The 17,186-nt window shown below is 46.4% G+C and overlaps 1 protein-coding gene across 1 annotated transcript in view; it reads right to left on the bottom strand.

Annotated features, from left to right (window-relative positions):
* PANK4 (pantothenate kinase 4 (inactive)) overlaps positions 1–16,961 on the bottom strand; it is a 126,021-nt gene extending 109,060 nt beyond the window's left edge. Inside the window, exon 1 of the mRNA XM_082273915.1 lies at positions 16,805–16,961. Within this exon, the coding sequence (XP_082130041.1) occupies positions 16,805–16,922 (118 nt within the window). The 5' untranslated portion in view covers positions 16,923–16,961. The remainder of the gene's footprint in view (positions 1–16,804) is intronic.
* Positions 16,962–17,186: the final 225 nt, after the last annotated feature.

Genomic DNA, 17,186 nt, shown 5'->3' with positions numbered 1-17,186 from the left:
TACAGTCGTTTCTCAACCTCTTTCTCCTCCAGGCCATTCACAAAATAAAGCCAGAGGCCATGCGTTTTGTGAAAGGTAATGAGTATAGGAAGGAGGGGTAGCCACAACCATAGCTCTGCAGTCTATTAGACCTGTAGTACTTCCATCCGGGGGGGGTAGGAAGTACATTGGGAGCTGTACATCGCCCTGCATGTCAACTATTCAATTTTCAGGACATAGAAGTACTGTAGTACTGTATACGTATGAGATCAATGTATTTGAGCAACAAGAACATTTGCCTGCTGAAATACTCTGAAGATAATCATTCCCTGGAGTTAGGATTTAAAAATTGATTTCACTGCTTGTTCAGAATATGTAAATACTTTGTGCATAGTCTGGGCACAGGTTCACTTTTAGGTTATTTTTTTTTATTGTTTTCCTACATTGCATATTTTCCAGTTCTCTCGGTACAATTACCCGTAAAAAGGATTAGGTAGGTATTTTGAAACGTTACTTATGAATACACCTGTGTAATTATCTGGGAATGTTGATCCCTTGGATTGCAGCAGTCCCTAAAGATCAGAATTGCTTACATGGAGCTACAGACAATAGAGAAGACTGTACATCGAGAACATTTTCCAATGTAACAGCAGCACACACTGCAGGACAATGGGTCACTCATGAGAATTATTTAAGCTATTTTCTGCTAGAGTCAACAGGCACGTGCGGATAGTACAATGAGGAATGATCCCTGCACACAGTCTATGTACATTCAGCTCCAAAATGAAACCTTTCTATTTATATAGAAATACACTATTGGTTATATCACCTTCTGCATTTTAAGCAGCGATCCAATGGGCGACCAAACAGTGTTATTTTCAAATTACAAGTCATATGCTGGAGACAATTTATTCAATGTTTTAAAATGTCGCCGTGATGATGCGCCCCAGCACAGCACATACAGCTGTCTGAATTCCTGCAACCCTCAGGCTCATACAATCACTAGATAGGAGCCAGCGGAAGGATTCACTGCGTACAACGGGGAAAAATGGGTAATCAACTTATGCAGCCAATTGAATACTTGCGACGCCATCACAGCATATCTGCACGACATGGGTCGCTGGAAAGGTAATGATGCGGTCTCTACTTTCTACAGGTTTTGCTATTCTGACCATGCAGAAACAAGGCCACATTAACAGACAAGGAACAAAAGCAAATTTAACATGACCCATTAAAGTGGACCTTCCTCCTCCTTTTCTACTGTTCATATAATTGCTCCTTTCCACCTCCTTTCATACAATTGCACAATTTCTTAAAATTCTTCTCTTTTTCAATAATCAGCGATTACCTCCACCATTCTCACCTAGATAACGCAGCCACATGCAGGCTCCTGGGATACCCAAGTCATACATCCCAGGAGGCAATCTCCTACAGCCACACATGCACCATGTCAGGGGGCAGCTTAAAGAACTCAGAAAAGACTGCCGTCTCCTGATGACGTAAGCAAAGTTGGTGGCACTGGAACTGGCACGTTGCATTGGATCACAGCAGGACAGAGCTGGATTCATGGGACGTTTGAGTATGCGATTTGAGAACCACCTAACAATTGTGGTAATAAGAAACAAAACAGTGCACGGGACCTGGCAGCTATTGGAGTTTACTAAAGTAGCCATGTCTACTCCAGTGATTTTCCAGCTTCTAAAGCAGGGGTCTCCAAACTTCTCAAAGGGCCACAGGTTCATTGCTTTTCAGACTTTAGGGGAGCTGAACTGTGGCCAGTGAGAGTAGAAAATGCCCCAGCATCAATGGGAGTCCACAATGTCCCAGGCTTGGGGGGGGGGGGGGGGGGGTCAGTGAGATTTTAAAAAATGTGGCGAGGAGGAGGAAAAGTGCCCCAACGTTGGCTTCAGTGGGGGGGGGAATGATGCCCCAATGTTGGTTTCAATGGGGGGGAGGGAATGATGCCCCAACGTTGGTTTCAGTGGGGAGGAATGATGTCAATATATTGTTGGTGTCAATAGAAGGAATAGTGCCTTTAAGGGCCACACAAAAGCAGGCAAAAAAGGACTACATCCAACCCTCGAGCTGCAGCTTGGAAAACGCTGTTCTAGAGGGATCCCACAAGATATGGTACAGTATATGCATACTTGCATTGGTCCAAGCCGGACCAATTTAACTATATAAAATGCTACACCTGGAATTATTTAGAGTAATAGCCTATTAACCCTTTCGCTGCCAGGTCAGTACGAGACAGCGGGGGGGGGGGGGGGTTCACACACAATCCGGTGGCCACAGCCACTGGACTGAGTGTAAAACTGACAGGCATGCTCCTCCTCCCCTCCCCTTCTTGATGTGACCCGGAAAGAGACGTCTATGGCGTTACTTCTGGGTCGCCAGCAAAGCCGGGCAGCATTGCAGATTCAGTGGAGCCCAGGGGAGACATGCAGGGTCTTTTAGTTCCTGTTTGACTTATTAAAAAGAACCTGTCACCTAAAAATCATCACAGAAGCATCTTTTGGTAAAGAAAAAAAAAGAAAAAGAAAAAAGGCACACACACACACACACACACACACACGATCATAAACCCATGCATCGGGGGCGCCTACGTGTGAAAATGTCTACTACAATACACAGGTTACAGATCGCTGCGCACGCCGGAATGAGAGCAATAATTCCAGCACAAGACCCCTCCGTAACACTAAACTGATGACTTATAGGGGCTTTTGAAGGCCCATGGAAAATAAAAAGGTACTGAAGGTTTGTCCCCATTCCATGGGTGCACACAAATGTAAGGTTTAACATGTTGGGTATTTACTCGTCTTTTATATTTTACCAAAAATTTGGGTGGTTTATTGGTTTGCCCTAAAATTCACTTTAGTGTGTTTTTTACTAAAAATTTGCATTTCGTTTATTGATGGGGTTGTTGAGTGTTGTTGTTTGTACATTGCACACTGCGTTGTGCTAGTGTTGTGTAATCCGTTTTATAAAATAAACATATCTTTAAAAATAAAATAAAATTACATTTTCTAGACCTTTGCGGCAATATCTTGTGACATAAAAAAATTGGAACTACCACCATTTTATTCTCTAGGGTGTCTGCTTTTAGAAAATATATATAATGTTTGGGGGTTATGTATTCTTCAGGCCTCAAAAGATTTTTTTTAGACAGGTGTGCAAAACACACAAAAGGGCTCTGGCAGTGAAAAAGTTAAGAGATTTTAAAGCTGACCTTCAGGCTAAACAAATATTGTGTAAATACCAGAGCTATGTGTATTCTTACTTGAGCCTTGATGTCCTTTGCACAGATCTTGCAAGACCCCGTTCACACTGGGGCGACCTGTCAGGCGACCTGGTCGCCTGACAGGTCGCCGTAGGTCGCCTGCCATAGAGAAGCTGCGGACCCGTTCCAATAGGAGCGACAAGTCGCTCCGACTTAGAAAAAGGGTCCGGAGCTTCTTTGGGGTGACCTGGAGCGACCTGCATTGACTTCAATGTTATGAAGTCCGTGCCGGCCGCTCCGAGGTCGCCGCGCCCCAGTGTGAACGGGGTCTAAATGTACAGTGACCCAGTGTGAAAAACTCCTGCACTTTGCCTCTATGCAGCAAACTCCTGTAATAAAGACCAGTCACTGCTGCTCTCACTCATTGGGTGAGGGGACTGGTCTTGTATTAACCACTTTATGACCGCCCACCGCAGATATACTGGGCAAAGTGACGTAGGTATACGTCACTCGCTCTCAGAAGGCTAGGGGGCGAGCGTGCACCGCTGGCGGCGTGCTCCCGCCCCTGCTCATCAGCGGGGAAGCCAATGAGTGTGTCAGGCAGCTCTGATTGCCGCCTGACACCCGCGATTGCTCCCCACTGAGAGAGAACGGTCGGCTGTTGTAAACACAGCTGACCGTTCTTCTCCCTGCAATGATCACAGAGCTCATGTGATCCTTCTATACAGGATCACATGTCTCTATGGTCATTTCAGAAGCCCTGCCCCCCCACAGTTAGAATCCCTCCCCTAGGCTCACAATTTACCCCTTGATCACCCGTGTTAACCCCTTCCCTGCCAGTGTCATTACAGTAACAGTACAATAATGGAAGGAAAGCTGCGCACACAGAACAATGAGCTAAAAAGGCTGCTAGTACAAAGTATATCAAACCAAAAAGACAATGTAAAGATGGTACAGCGCCACTAAATAGAATAACTAACTAAAGAAAAGGAGGTGAACCAATGTCCATAAGTCCATATAGAGGAAAAAGATTCAAATGCTGAAAATGTAGCCACAGATCCAACAAATTTCTTGCAAAGGGAGTTTCTTGGCTGAGATCACACAAAAAAGGATGTACCCTTACCAGACAGTTGGACCCCCTGTTAAGGAAGGTCAAACAGGCGTGCGGAATCAGTCACCAGAAACGAATAGACAACCCAATTCCTCTCCGAACAGCCACAGAACATCCGGATAGGACCATGGAACCGGTAGACCTCAAAGGACTCCAGATGTACATAGGGGATGACCTCCATCTGCCCCCGGCTGAGTGCTGGATCTGATCCCAGTCATCCTGCTCATAGTCCCCCTGGAAGGATGAGACGCCTGGACTTCCAGTTTAATTCTCTGACACTCCTTTCTGCAAATCAGAAGACAGAGCCTTAAAGATAGGGTGGTGGTGTGCCAAGGACCATAGTCCCTGCTCAGAGGATGAGCCTTAAACTGGAAGTCCAGGCGTCTCATCCTTCCAGGGGGACTATGAGCAGGATGACTGGGATCAGATCCAGCACTCAGCCGGGGGCAGATGGAGGTCATCCCCTATGTACATCTGGAGTCCATTGAGGTCTACCGGTTCCATGGTCCTATCCGGATGTTCTGTGGCTGTTCGGAGAGGAATTGGGTTGTCTATTCGTTTCTGGTGACTGATTCCGCACGCCTGTTTGACCTTCCTTAACAGGGGGTCCAACTGTCTGGTAAGGGTATATCCTTTTTTGTGTGATCTCAGCCAAGAAACTCCCTTTGCAAGAATTTTGTTGGATCTGTGGCTACATTTTGAGCATTTGAATCTTTTTCCTCTATATGGACTTATGGACATTGGTTCACCTCCTTTTCTTTAGTTAGTTATTCTATTTAGTGGCGCTGTACCATCTTTACATTACAGTAACAGTGCATATTTTTAGCACTGAATACTGTAGTAATGTCACTGGTCCCCCCAAAAGTGTCAAAAATATCAGTCAGGGGTCCGATCTGTCCGCCGCAATCCCGCAAAAAAAAAAATAAATAATAAAAAATGAAATCTTTCCCTTAGTTTGTAGATGTGATAACTTTGCGCAAACCAATCAAAATACGCTTGTTGCAATTTTTTTTTACCAAAAATATGTAGCAGAAAAATTGGCCTAAAATGTTAAATTTTGATTTTTAAATTTTTTGAGAATGTCATATAGCAAAATGTGAAAAATATTGTTTTTTTTCCAAAATTGTCGCTTTTTTTTGCGCTATAAAAAAAAAAAAATTAAAATATCGCACAGGTGATCAAATACCACCAAAAGAAAGCTCTATTTGTGGGGAAAAAAAATACTTCAAATTTTATTTGGATACAGCATCGCACGACCGCGCAATTGTCCTTTAAAATAACAGTGCCGAATCGCAAAATAGGGCCTGGTCGTTAAGGGGGCAAATCCTTCCAGTCTTAAAGTGGTTAACCCCCAGTAGTTACTGGCAGGTAGCCTGTAGGAGGTGGCCCCCCTGGGTCCTACCCACAGCCCTTCTGTTTGCACAAGCTCTAAACATTGATGTCAGCGCTACTTTTACAAGGCAACATCTGAGGTATTTGGAGCACAGAGTGGATTTATTGCCCTGGTAGCTATTGAGGATTTTTTTTTTTTTTTTTTTTTTTAAAGCGGAGCTCCAGCCCCCTCACCAAAACAACAAGTACTGTAGCTGCTGATTTTTTATATCAGGACACTTACCTGTCCAGGGATCCTGCAATGTCAGCACCCCAGACGATTTTTCAATCGGCTCTCAGGTGCTGCCGCCGCCATCTCTTATAAGGGAACCGGCAGTGAAGCCTTGCGGCTTCACAACCAGTTTACTACTGCGCATGCGCGAAGCACGTTGCGCTTTGTGAATAGCCCGGTGCCGGGAGAAGTGGGGGGGGGGGCGAACTTCCGGAAGTGGGAACAGGTACCTCCCCCTCAATAGGTGCTAAATGTTATTTTCTGCCACTAGATGTCTCTTCTGGGCTGAATGACAGCCAACATCTTTCAACTCACTACCTCTGAGCCCAGGTTGTTATGGGCTCACCTCCGGTGGGTAGCATCATCACACAGCCCTGGCTTACAGTATTCTTGCATGTGTAAAAAAAACGTTCACTTCAGCTGCCACTAGAGAAGGAGCTCGCTCACCTTTTCATGAGGCTCCCTGCTGCCATCAAAGGGTGGAAGGATTGATGATGTCATCAGACCAAATTTTGGCCCAAAAAAAAAAAAAAGTGTGGTTGGGCTTGAGACCCGCATCGCATCCGCACCCTTGGCAGTTCACACTGCCATATGCGATACGCAGGGGGTGTCAATTAAAAGTTAACGACACCCCAGTTGCGATCGCATATCACAGTGCGATCTGCAAGTTCGCACAGAATCAGATCGCACTAGTGTGAACCACCATGCGATCCGATTCTGCTGCGGATAAAAAAAAAAAAAAAAAGGGTCATGTGCGTGTTAAGTGCGGATGCGGTGCGAATTTAGCCATACAAACTGTATGGCTGAAATTTGCACCGCACATGAGTTCGCATGTAATTTAGGAGCAGTGCGCTCCGAATTACAATCGATCTCTGTGATCGCACAAATGAAAAAAAAAATGAAAAAAACAAATATGTTTGCGTATTTTGGGGAAAAGGAAGGGGGGGGGCTTAACGATTATTGCAACAATGTGTTTCAGTATTTCCTGCCATTAACCAGTATGAACACACAAATTCCAGCCAAGGAACAAAAAAGTGGTTTGAAGGGAAAGCAATTGCTGGGAAATAACCTGCATGGATGCAGCTGTGTATAATATACAGGTCATTACAGCTATTTACAGAAAGGACGGCTCTATATAAAGCATGTGCCAAGCATTGCATATATATAGCTTAGAGGACATCTCCTATACCTCAATCTAAATAAAGATCACCACATTTAGAAAGATTAGCTGAAGCTACCTGCCTCTCACAGTCCTGATCCGTCTCAGTACTGGGACACTGAAGGTGAAATCACATCGGCTGGATTCACAAGGGCAGTGACAATTGGAGTGCCATTTGCAACACATATACTAGATTAAGGCCCCTTTCACACATGCTGTCCGTTTGTCCGTTTTTCATCCATCCGTTGACGGATGAAAAACGGACATCAATGCATCTCTATGTAAAAACGGATGACAACTGATGATCATCAGTTAACATCCGTTTTCATCCACTTCCATCAATGTCCGTTTTTTTGAACGGATGAATGCCCTATTTTTCATCCGTCAAAAAAACGGATCGGACGAAAAACGGATGACAACGGATGAAAAACTGATGTCAACTGATAACGGATGAAAAACTGATGTCAACGGATGAAAAACGGACGAAAAACGGATGAAAAACGGATAACAACTGATGAAAAACGGATAACAACTGACGAAAAATGGACAACTGATGAAAAACGGATGAAAAATGGATGAAAAACTGATACATTTGATGTGACTGAACTGATGAACTGAACGGACTGTATGTGTGAAAGGGGCCTAAAGGATAGCTTTTCATAGAGGTATTCAATATGCACAGTATGCAATTTGCAACATAAAGTCAGGTCATGTATTAAATAAATAGGTTTCCTTAATCACTTACCCACCAGGCCTATTTTTGACACTTTTTGTTTACAAGTTAAAATCAGTATTTTTTGCTAGAAAATTACTTAGGGCTCTTTCACACAGCCGCTCCGTGTGTCCGCAAATCATCCTATTTTTTTGCGGGTGATTTACGGACATAATGTAAGTCTATGGCATTGCGGATGTCAGCGGAATACCATCCGCTGACATCCGATTTTCTTCCTTTCAGTTCTGTTCCGTTTTTTGGAACGGAACAGAACCCTATTTTTCCTCCTTTAAAAAAACGGAAAGGAAGGAAAATCGGATGTCAGCGGTGTCATCCGCTGACATCCGCAATCCCCCATAGACTTACATTATGTCCGCATATCATCCGCAAACGGATGGGATGATATGCGGACTTACGGAGCGGATGACACAAATGTCATCCGCTCCGTGAAAAAAAAAAAAAAAAAAGTCCCGCAGCGGAGCTCTCACACGGAGCGGCCGTGTGAAAGAGCCCTTAGAACCCCCAAACATGATACATATTTTTTTAGCAAAGACTCTGGAGAATAAAATGGCAGTCATTGCAATATTTTTTGTCAGACGGTATTTGTGCAGCGGCCTTTAAAACGCCATTTTTTTGGAAAAATTACAAAAAAAAAAAAAAAAAAAAAAAAATCACATTTCACTGCATTTAAAAAAACTAAACAGTTAAGTTAGCCCATTTTGTATATTGTGAAAGATGAGGTCACGCTGAGTAAATAGATAACCAACATGTTACGGTTTAAAATTGCGCACACCTGCGGAATGGCGACAAACTACGGTCAATAGAAATCTCAATAGGTGACGCTTTAAAATTTTTTAACGGTTATCAGTTTAGAGTTGGAGTGTAGCTCTTTTTTTTTTTTTTTTTTTTTTAATTATTGCTCACACTCTGGCAATCGCGGCGATACCTTACATGTGTTGTTTGAACAGCGTTTTAATTTGCGGCGCGACTTCCATATATGTTTTCTTTCGTGCGCGAGCTAACGGCGACAGGGGCGGATACATTTTTTTTTCCCCATTCATTTATTTATTTATTTTTAAGGCTACATTCACACCTGAGCGTAGCATTTTTGCGTGTTTTATTACCACAATTTTTACCGCGATTTACAGGCGTTTTTTGTGCAGGCGTTTTTAGATTGAATAGAGACCAATGGAAAACGCCTGTAATCTGCCCAAAAAGAAGCTCATGTACTTTTTTGACCGTTGGGCGTTTTGCTCACAGCGTCAAAACGCTCAGATGTGAACAGGGGCCATTGAAATGAATAGGATTTGTCTTGTTGGGCGTTTTGAGAGCTGATCCTAGAGCAGAAAAACTCCCCCAAAACGCCCACATGTGATCGGAGCCTTACTTTAACACGTTTTAAAAAAAAAAAAATAAAATCTGATCACTTTTATTGCTGTAAAAAGCAATGTAAACATCCCTTGTGACAGCAATATGCAGTGACAGGTACTCTTTATGGAGGGATCGAGGGTCTAAAAGACCCTAGACCCCTCCACTACACTTCCATGTATGCAAAATGCCGAAAACTGCATTTTTGAATACACTAGTTTTTTTAATCTGACGCCTTTAGCAGCAGAGTAACCCGGACGTGACGTCATGGACGCCGCCTCTGGGTTACGTCATCGGAGACCCGATCGAAGCCGCATCAGGCTGGGTGCTCGGGTCTCCCGGTGGGCGATCAAAGGGTTAAATGTGTTCCTAGCCAAGGCAGAGATCTGTGTGCCTGCTTTGCAGAGATACAGGATCAAGGTCTTCCCCGCTGACCGAATGACAATCTGCCTTGTTTACATAGGTAGACTGCCGTTCTGCCTGTGTACCAAAGAATTGTCAGGTGCCGGCAGAAATCCAGTCCATGGTACCCACTGATCAGCTCTCACTGGAAACAATCACAGAGGGGAGCGGGTCGCTTGCGCCCCCCCAACCTGGAAATGCTTGATTACGTACTAGGTGCAGGAGAGCCGCTTTGCTGTACACACACACAGTATACGGTCAGCAAGCGGTTAAATGTATACACCTCAAAAACCACGAAGGGTATAAAATCAACTTTGCCTTTAGGAGTCCAGTTATTGCTTCGTATATGTAGCGGTGGCATCACCACTATGGTGCCCAGAGCCTGTGCAGAGAGAAAAAGAGTTGTAGGAGGGGCCATCAGGCCCCACCCACCACAGGCTGGCTGAAGAAAACTACAGGAGGGGGCGGAGACAAGACCAGTCAACTGTACAAGGAGAGAGAGCAGCAGTGGTTGGTCTTTATTACAGGGAGACACTGCAGAGAGGCAAAATTTCACACAGGATTACAGCACAGACTATGTAAAACAGGTCGATATTTTCAAACCAAAACACTACTTTTCAAGGCCACAGCCTACAAAAAATGTCATGGGACCATTAACATTAGACTTCCCACAATGACCGCGCTGCTTACAGGAAACCCAAAATCTGTTCAAAATAAAATAAGTCAGGTTTGATCCTATGGACAACTTAAAGCCTTTTCAATGCAGTGCCACCTGGGCCCTGAAGGGTGCTGTGGCAAAATGCCTAAAAATTGCCCAAAATTGTCAGCAAACTGGCAGGTGGAATATTCCAGCTTTTTTTGTTACACAAAGCCACGGGTTTTTAATTGCGCAGCATCACACACTTGGTTACCATGCGCCAGTGTCCTAACAACCAATGACGTCTCAGTGATAAGGCACACATCAGACACCCGCACAGCGTCCCTGCTTGCCAGATGCACCACTGCAGCCCAGTGAAAGACTCAAATTTTCAGCTATAAGGTGCACTGTTACACTCCCACCATGTAATGTCTCAGTAAGCTATGCAGGTCCAAAACACAAGAACACGGAGTGCTAGGTATAAGGACAGGGTACTTGTGTGTGCTTGTCACAGAAATGTTTACACTAAAAGGAGGAGAGGTACATCACGTCACAAAGGGTAGGCAAGCCTAAACTTGTACACAATGTTCTTTCCAACCACCATTTTTACTCAGCCAAATTTTTCCAACCTAGTGGTTGTTCTGGCAGGTTGTCAGTTCTCAAAAACATAACTGCTCACCAAGCAAACTATTTCAAAGACCATAGCTATGAATAAAGTCTTTACAGTAAGAGCCAGTTCACACTGGGGCGTCGCCTGCCATAGATTAGCACAGGACCCGTTCTAATAGGAGCGACACAAGTCGCTCCGACTTAGAAAAAGGGTCCTATACTACTTTGGGGCGACCTGGGAGCTACCTGCATTGACTTCAATGATATGAAGTAAGGTCACCGGCAAAGTCGGATCGCTCCTATGTGAACCGACTCTAAAGATTCCTAAAACGCCACTTATTGTTTTTCAAAAAACACTGTTTTCCCCTTTTTTTCAATCTTAGGGCTCTTTCACACGGGCGGTCCGATCAGATCCGCCTATCAGTTTTTTTAGGCGGATCTGATCGGATCCTCCATGCAGCTCTATGGGGCAGCGGGTGTCAGCGGAGGTCACCTCCGCTGACACCCGCTGCCATCCGCATCTGATCCTGTGCTGAAATCTGGACGGAGGGAAACCCTATTTTTCCATCCGTTCAGTAATCGGAGCGGATAGGATCTGATGAGAGCGGACAGGCGGTCCGCTCTCCTCCGATCCCCCATAGAGGGCAGCAGGTGCTGAGACACCTCCCTCTCCGCTCTGCAAGCAGAGACGGAGCTGTCATCCGCCCGGCTCAGCGGGGATCGCGGATCGATCTTCGCTGAGCAACACGGATGCGCCTGCGGAGGCGGACCGTGTGAAAGAAGCCTTAGTGATGCTGATCTCCTTGATCTCCTCCACCCTTATTTAGTCACGTCCCCATCTACATGCACTCACTTCAGTGTGGGCCGCATGTCATTGTTCTGGACCAGCTTTCTAATAATGACAATGGCAGGCCACTTGTAGTCTCCATCAGAGGAGCACGTGACAGGCTGACAAAGCAAGAGCACAAATGAGGACAGTTGTCACCCTGTAACAGGAAGTGCCTGAATCCTGAGATCTGCTTTCACTTCCTGTCCCAAAATCACAACAGATATGGGAGGAAAGTTTCCCAAAGCAATGGCGAAATCCTCAGACAGTTGTCATGGGAACAAGTGTCCTCGCTGGAAGAGGTTCTAACCCTTCCCTACTCATTCCAAAACAAAGAAAATATTTGGGCTACAATAACAGTTTAAACTGCAGGAAACCCTGAAATCTGGAAACTTTTTTACACCCCTTGTTTCTACAGGTCTACTGCCATGATCAGTGACCAGTAAAAGCAGAAAGGTGCAGGAGGCTTAGCATTGGACACAATCAGGAAGCATTACAAACCACTTACAGTAGGCTCATTTTGGATTTCCCCACTATACGAGTTTCACAGAACAGAGCTCACTTCCTCAGGAGCCAGGGGTCCAAGAGTAATAACATTCATCTACTGTGACCACTAAGTCTTTCATGCTATGGGAACAACTCAAAGCAAGAAAGTGAAAGTCCTGCTGTGAACCATGAAACAGAACAGAGGGCACACAGACCTAGAGCATTATCCTAAATACATGCGCGTTTAATAAATTTGTATTATACTCACTAACAAATGCTTGGATCACAGCTTTCTATAAAAAGCATCAAACTCAAGTCCATGATGAAACCTCCACATCAAAAAAGGACTATCCAGTGGTGTCATAGGCGAACGCATTTCGAGGCATGCCCTGCCATCTTTGGATATCTAGTATTTTTTGTGAGTAAATGTTGAAAATAAATAATTTTTCTCCTTCACTGATGTGCACCGATAGGGTGCACTGATGGGCACTGATGAGGTGGCACTTATGGGCACCGATAAGGAGGTACTAATATGCCGCACTGATGGGCAGATAGGTGGCACTGACAGGCGGCACTGATAGGTGCCCACAATCAGTGACCATAGTGTTGCCAGTCAGTGCCTAGATGAGCACTGACTGGCAGCACTATGGGCACTGATTGGCACTTGATTTCACATTTGCGTAATCAGGGCACTGATGATCAGTCCCCCGATTACATGTCTTTGTCTCCCCTATGAGGAGGAGCCACTGATCGGCTCTCCTCGCCTCACACTCTGACAGTGTGAGGTGAGGAGAGCCGAATAACGGTACTTCCTCATTTACATGTGACCGGCTCTGATTGGACACAGCTGATCACATGGGTAAAGAGTCATGTTATTGACTCTTTACCAAGATCGGGGTCGCGCCGTGTCCTAGCAACACGGCGCGCAAGTGAGGCAGTTCTGGAGCACCGTCATACGACGGCGCCCTAGAATAGATGCACCGCTCTGCCGTCATTTGATGGCGGGTAGCATGTGGTTAATACCAGGCCTTCTTCCGACACTTTTTGTTTACAAGTAAAAATCTGTATTTTTGCTAGAAAATGACTTTGAAACCCCAAATATAAGGTATTATTGTAGCAGAGGCACTGGCACAAATGTGATGGGACACTGACAAATGTTTTGTGCACTGCTACAGATGTTTAGGGGGGCACTCTGAAAGGTGTGTGTGTGTGTGTGTGTGTGTGTGTTATGAGAGATCTGTGACAGCTGTGTGTGTAATATCACCCTTACACACAGAGCTGTCACAGACCTTGCCGATTCCCCTGCCCCACTGAGCACAGCGGCGAGAACCTGCAGAGACTCGTGTCTCTGCTTACACTGTAAAGGCTGTGATTGGCCCTTCTGATTATGTGACAGCTGCGTCCAATCACAGAACCCATATCCCAAGCCCATCACACGATCGTGCTGCGGGCACTCATTCTGGGGGACGTTTATGAACGTCCACTCAGAAGGACAAAAGGCCAGGTTGGAGGACATGCAAGAGCTCCACACTTAGTGCATAGCAGGATCCCATTCTGTCACTGGAAGTGGGTTGGCAGAAGAAAGCTTGACTGGTGGAGCGGGACACAGGCTCAGCGGTGTCCACCTCTAAATGCTACACTCTGACACACAAGGTGTGCAGTGAAAAGGGAAAGAGTGTTATACAGAAGGGATCTGTATGTTGCTTCACAGCTGCACAAGGTGGAAGGCTCACTTCTAATCTGGGGTTTCGCTTTAATGTTGAGTTCACATTTCTGCAGCCCTGGGCATTAGTGAACGCATACAGAAGACAGGCCCCGCCCACACACTGAAAAACACTCCCGATTCCCAAAGACGTGTGCCACATCAGTGCAGGAACATAATCCCACAGCAAGCATGCACATATCAGCAAAACTGCCTCCTTGGGTGTGTGGGCATCCCAGAAGGAAGTAGAGGGGGAAGAGGGCACCATGGCATTCTTGCCTAGGAAAGAAAAGAAGCGCTCTGGCACAGCAATAAAAAGGACAGAAACAATCAAAAAAAAAATAATTCTCTTGTGGGTTACAGGATTGCACTTACTTTTGCTCTCCTGTGACCCAGAATCAGCGGACAGCAGGCTAAAGTCGGCTGTCACAGAACTGCTCCAGACTCTGGAAGAATCCCATCAATATTGTTGGGATCCACCTAGCTGCCTGACTGATGGCTTTCTCAGCCTCTCAGTAAGCTGCTGAGAGACAGACATCTGTGCCCCCCTGCCAGGAACTCCTGTGAGCGCTGGAGGAGCAAAGCAGAGATAGACGATGGAGTCACTGCTCTCAGCTCCGAGCAGACCAAGAATTGAGTGATCAGTGGTCATGTGATCACTCAGTTCTCAGTCTTAGAGCTGGTGGAGCACAGCTACAGCATGGAGGGGAATATGTTTTTTTTTCTGATACAACAAATATTGAGGCGCTCTGTAGTGGATCATAAATTAACCAGTCGCAGCTATGAGGAACATACAACAAGGCACCAAAACTTGGTACCAATAGACAGGAAAAAACAACAGAAGAACCTCTTTATGTAGCGCTGGGGGATGCGAGTCTATACAGCCCAATATTAATGCATATACTTGCCGGCTGTTACTTGTAGTCCCACATGATTAGTGGAATCACAATGGATGATGATAATACAAAGTTTATTGAGTAGTCTAGAAAAAAAAATTCAAGCAGCCTTTAGAACTCTTGTTGGCAATGTACAAAGAACTGGTGGTGATGATCCAGCATGCCAATAAAAACACTGCATAGGAGGCTGCCCATACCAGGAACAAATGCTGGAAAGTAAACAGGAAGTGATCTGCCTGGGTAGAAACCGACCTGTCTCCCCGATGTGATCAGCTGAATCTCTGTGGGGTAATGCAGTATGATGTCCCTCTGTGGGGTCTCTGTGTGTGATGGTAGGGGCCGAGAAGGAGAGCGGATGCGCCCCGCTGGCTGTCACTGAAACACTATACTTGACAGACACTGTGGCGGCAGACCCACGGTGTTCTCCGAGGCCGGGAAGCGAGTGAGGATGCCGGTCAAGCTGTCAGTAGAAACCCAGGAAGGGGATGTATAAGACTTGTCGGCTGCAGGGATGCGGTGTGTGTCAGAGATGATGGATTCCGATGCCTAGCCATCTATTACAAGGCTGTCAGCATGCCAGCGCGTTTCGGGCATTTCCTTTCTTCCGGACATGTCAGAGAACTCTTTTGGGTGACCCGTGATTCTGTTTGTGCAATTTTACGATTCAACAGGCAACAATCCCCGCTAAATTCCGCCGTGATTGGGACGACATTGAAAGTAATGGGGATCCCAAGCGGGTCCCGCCTTTTGCTGCGATTCAGGATCTCGGGCAGAATTGCGGCGATTCCACCTGTGACCTGTATCGCCATGGTGTGAACTGAGCCTTAATAAACATCCCCTTTTTTTTTTTTATCACTTTAAGGGCACTTTCACACTGCTGTGCTGCGGTCTGGACGCAACACAGCAGCCACATACATACACCCACCCACCCACATCTGCCCAGTGCCAGCCAGCCACAGGCACTGCCTGTACCAGCCAGCCAGCCACCACAGGGGGCCCAGCCAGCCACCACAGGGGGCCCAGCCAGCCACCACAGGGGGCCCAGCCAGCCAGCCAGACACCACAGGGGGCCCAGCCAGCCAGCCAGACACCCACCACAGGGGGCCCAGCCAGCCAGCCAGACAACCACCACAGGGGGCCCAGCCAGCCAGCCAGACAACCACCACAGGGGGCCCAGCCAGACACCACAGGGGGCCCAGCCAGCCAGACACCACAGGGGGCCCAGCCAGCCAGACACCACAGGGTTCAGTAACAGATTTGTGTCGAAAATTGTGTTTATTTTGCAAAAAACTTTAAATGTTCAAAATATCGGCCAATACCGATATGCAATGGCCAAAATATCGGTATCGGCAACGAAAAACCGATATCGGCCGATCCCTAAAGCATACCAAATGTCCTGCATGCTGCCCCTCTGCTGCACTTTCATAAAACGCATCAAAAACGCCCGATCTAATAGAAGACTATGGGAAAGCATGGGTAATTCTCACAAAAACTGCAGGTACACTGCGCTGAGGACAAACCGCAGCATGGCAGTGTGAACGCGCCCTACAAATGACAATAATCCCCAATTGTGGTGGAGGGAGCTGCCTGAAAGAAGAAAGTTATTCCCATGGCTGAAGGTGAAATGTTCCTCATTCTATATCACCATCCAGACAGCACATCCCCTGTGTAGTGTGTACATGACACCACTCATCCCTGTGACATTCTACAATGACGCCCCTCTACCACACAGAGATGTGCGCTGCTCATGCAGGTTGTTTACTTTCCACTTCTAGTCCCTGTAGGGCACCAGTGAGGCATGCTGGGAGTTGGAGTCCCCGGACACTCTCAGCTTATCCTCCACAAATAACCTTGCCTCAATGTGAACTACGACTCCCACAATGCCCCCCGCCAGAGCTCCCTTCGTATATTGTAGTTCCGCACCTTCCTCAATGAATGGGGCTGGAGCAGGAGGGGGGCGGGGAAGGACTACACTTCCCAGCAGGCTGTGCGGCTAAAGGCAACAGCGGGATCCGACACACCAACTTGCGATAAGTGCACGTCTGAGGGCATGCTCCGGTGTGCGGGTCGGGGTGGGTACGGGGGGCCGCTCACCTATATCAATGGCGAAGCGTTTGGCGTTCTCCAGGTTGCGGAATATCTCGTCAGGTGGTAGAGTGATGCTCTTGTCCATGCTGGCTCCACTCTTGCTTCTGCCTCCGCTGGCCGCCATGTTCGCTCTCCAGCTCTGCTCTGTATGGAGTATGATAATGAGGGGGCGGGGCCGACCACACATGGGAAGGGCACGTGTGTGTGTACATTGCCTGCTATATGTGGGCGACATGCTGGAATAATATTGTACCATGATGACATTTCACTGCACCCCCCTCCCCCAAAAGACATTAATAATTGTGAATCTCATTTATCAGGAGATGAGATCTGGTTCTCTCCGAGTCCATTGTATTGGAGTGTCAGCTCTTGTGTCCTGGGACTTGTG

Source organism: Pelophylax lessonae, assembly GCF_965119305.1.
Source record: "Pelophylax lessonae genome assembly, chromosome: 12".
NCBI classification, from domain to species: Eukaryota; Metazoa; Chordata; class Amphibia; order Anura; family Ranidae; genus Pelophylax; species Pelophylax lessonae.
The sequence above is the reverse complement of the archived record's forward strand: the minus strand, read 5'-3'. Positions and strand labels throughout refer to the sequence as shown.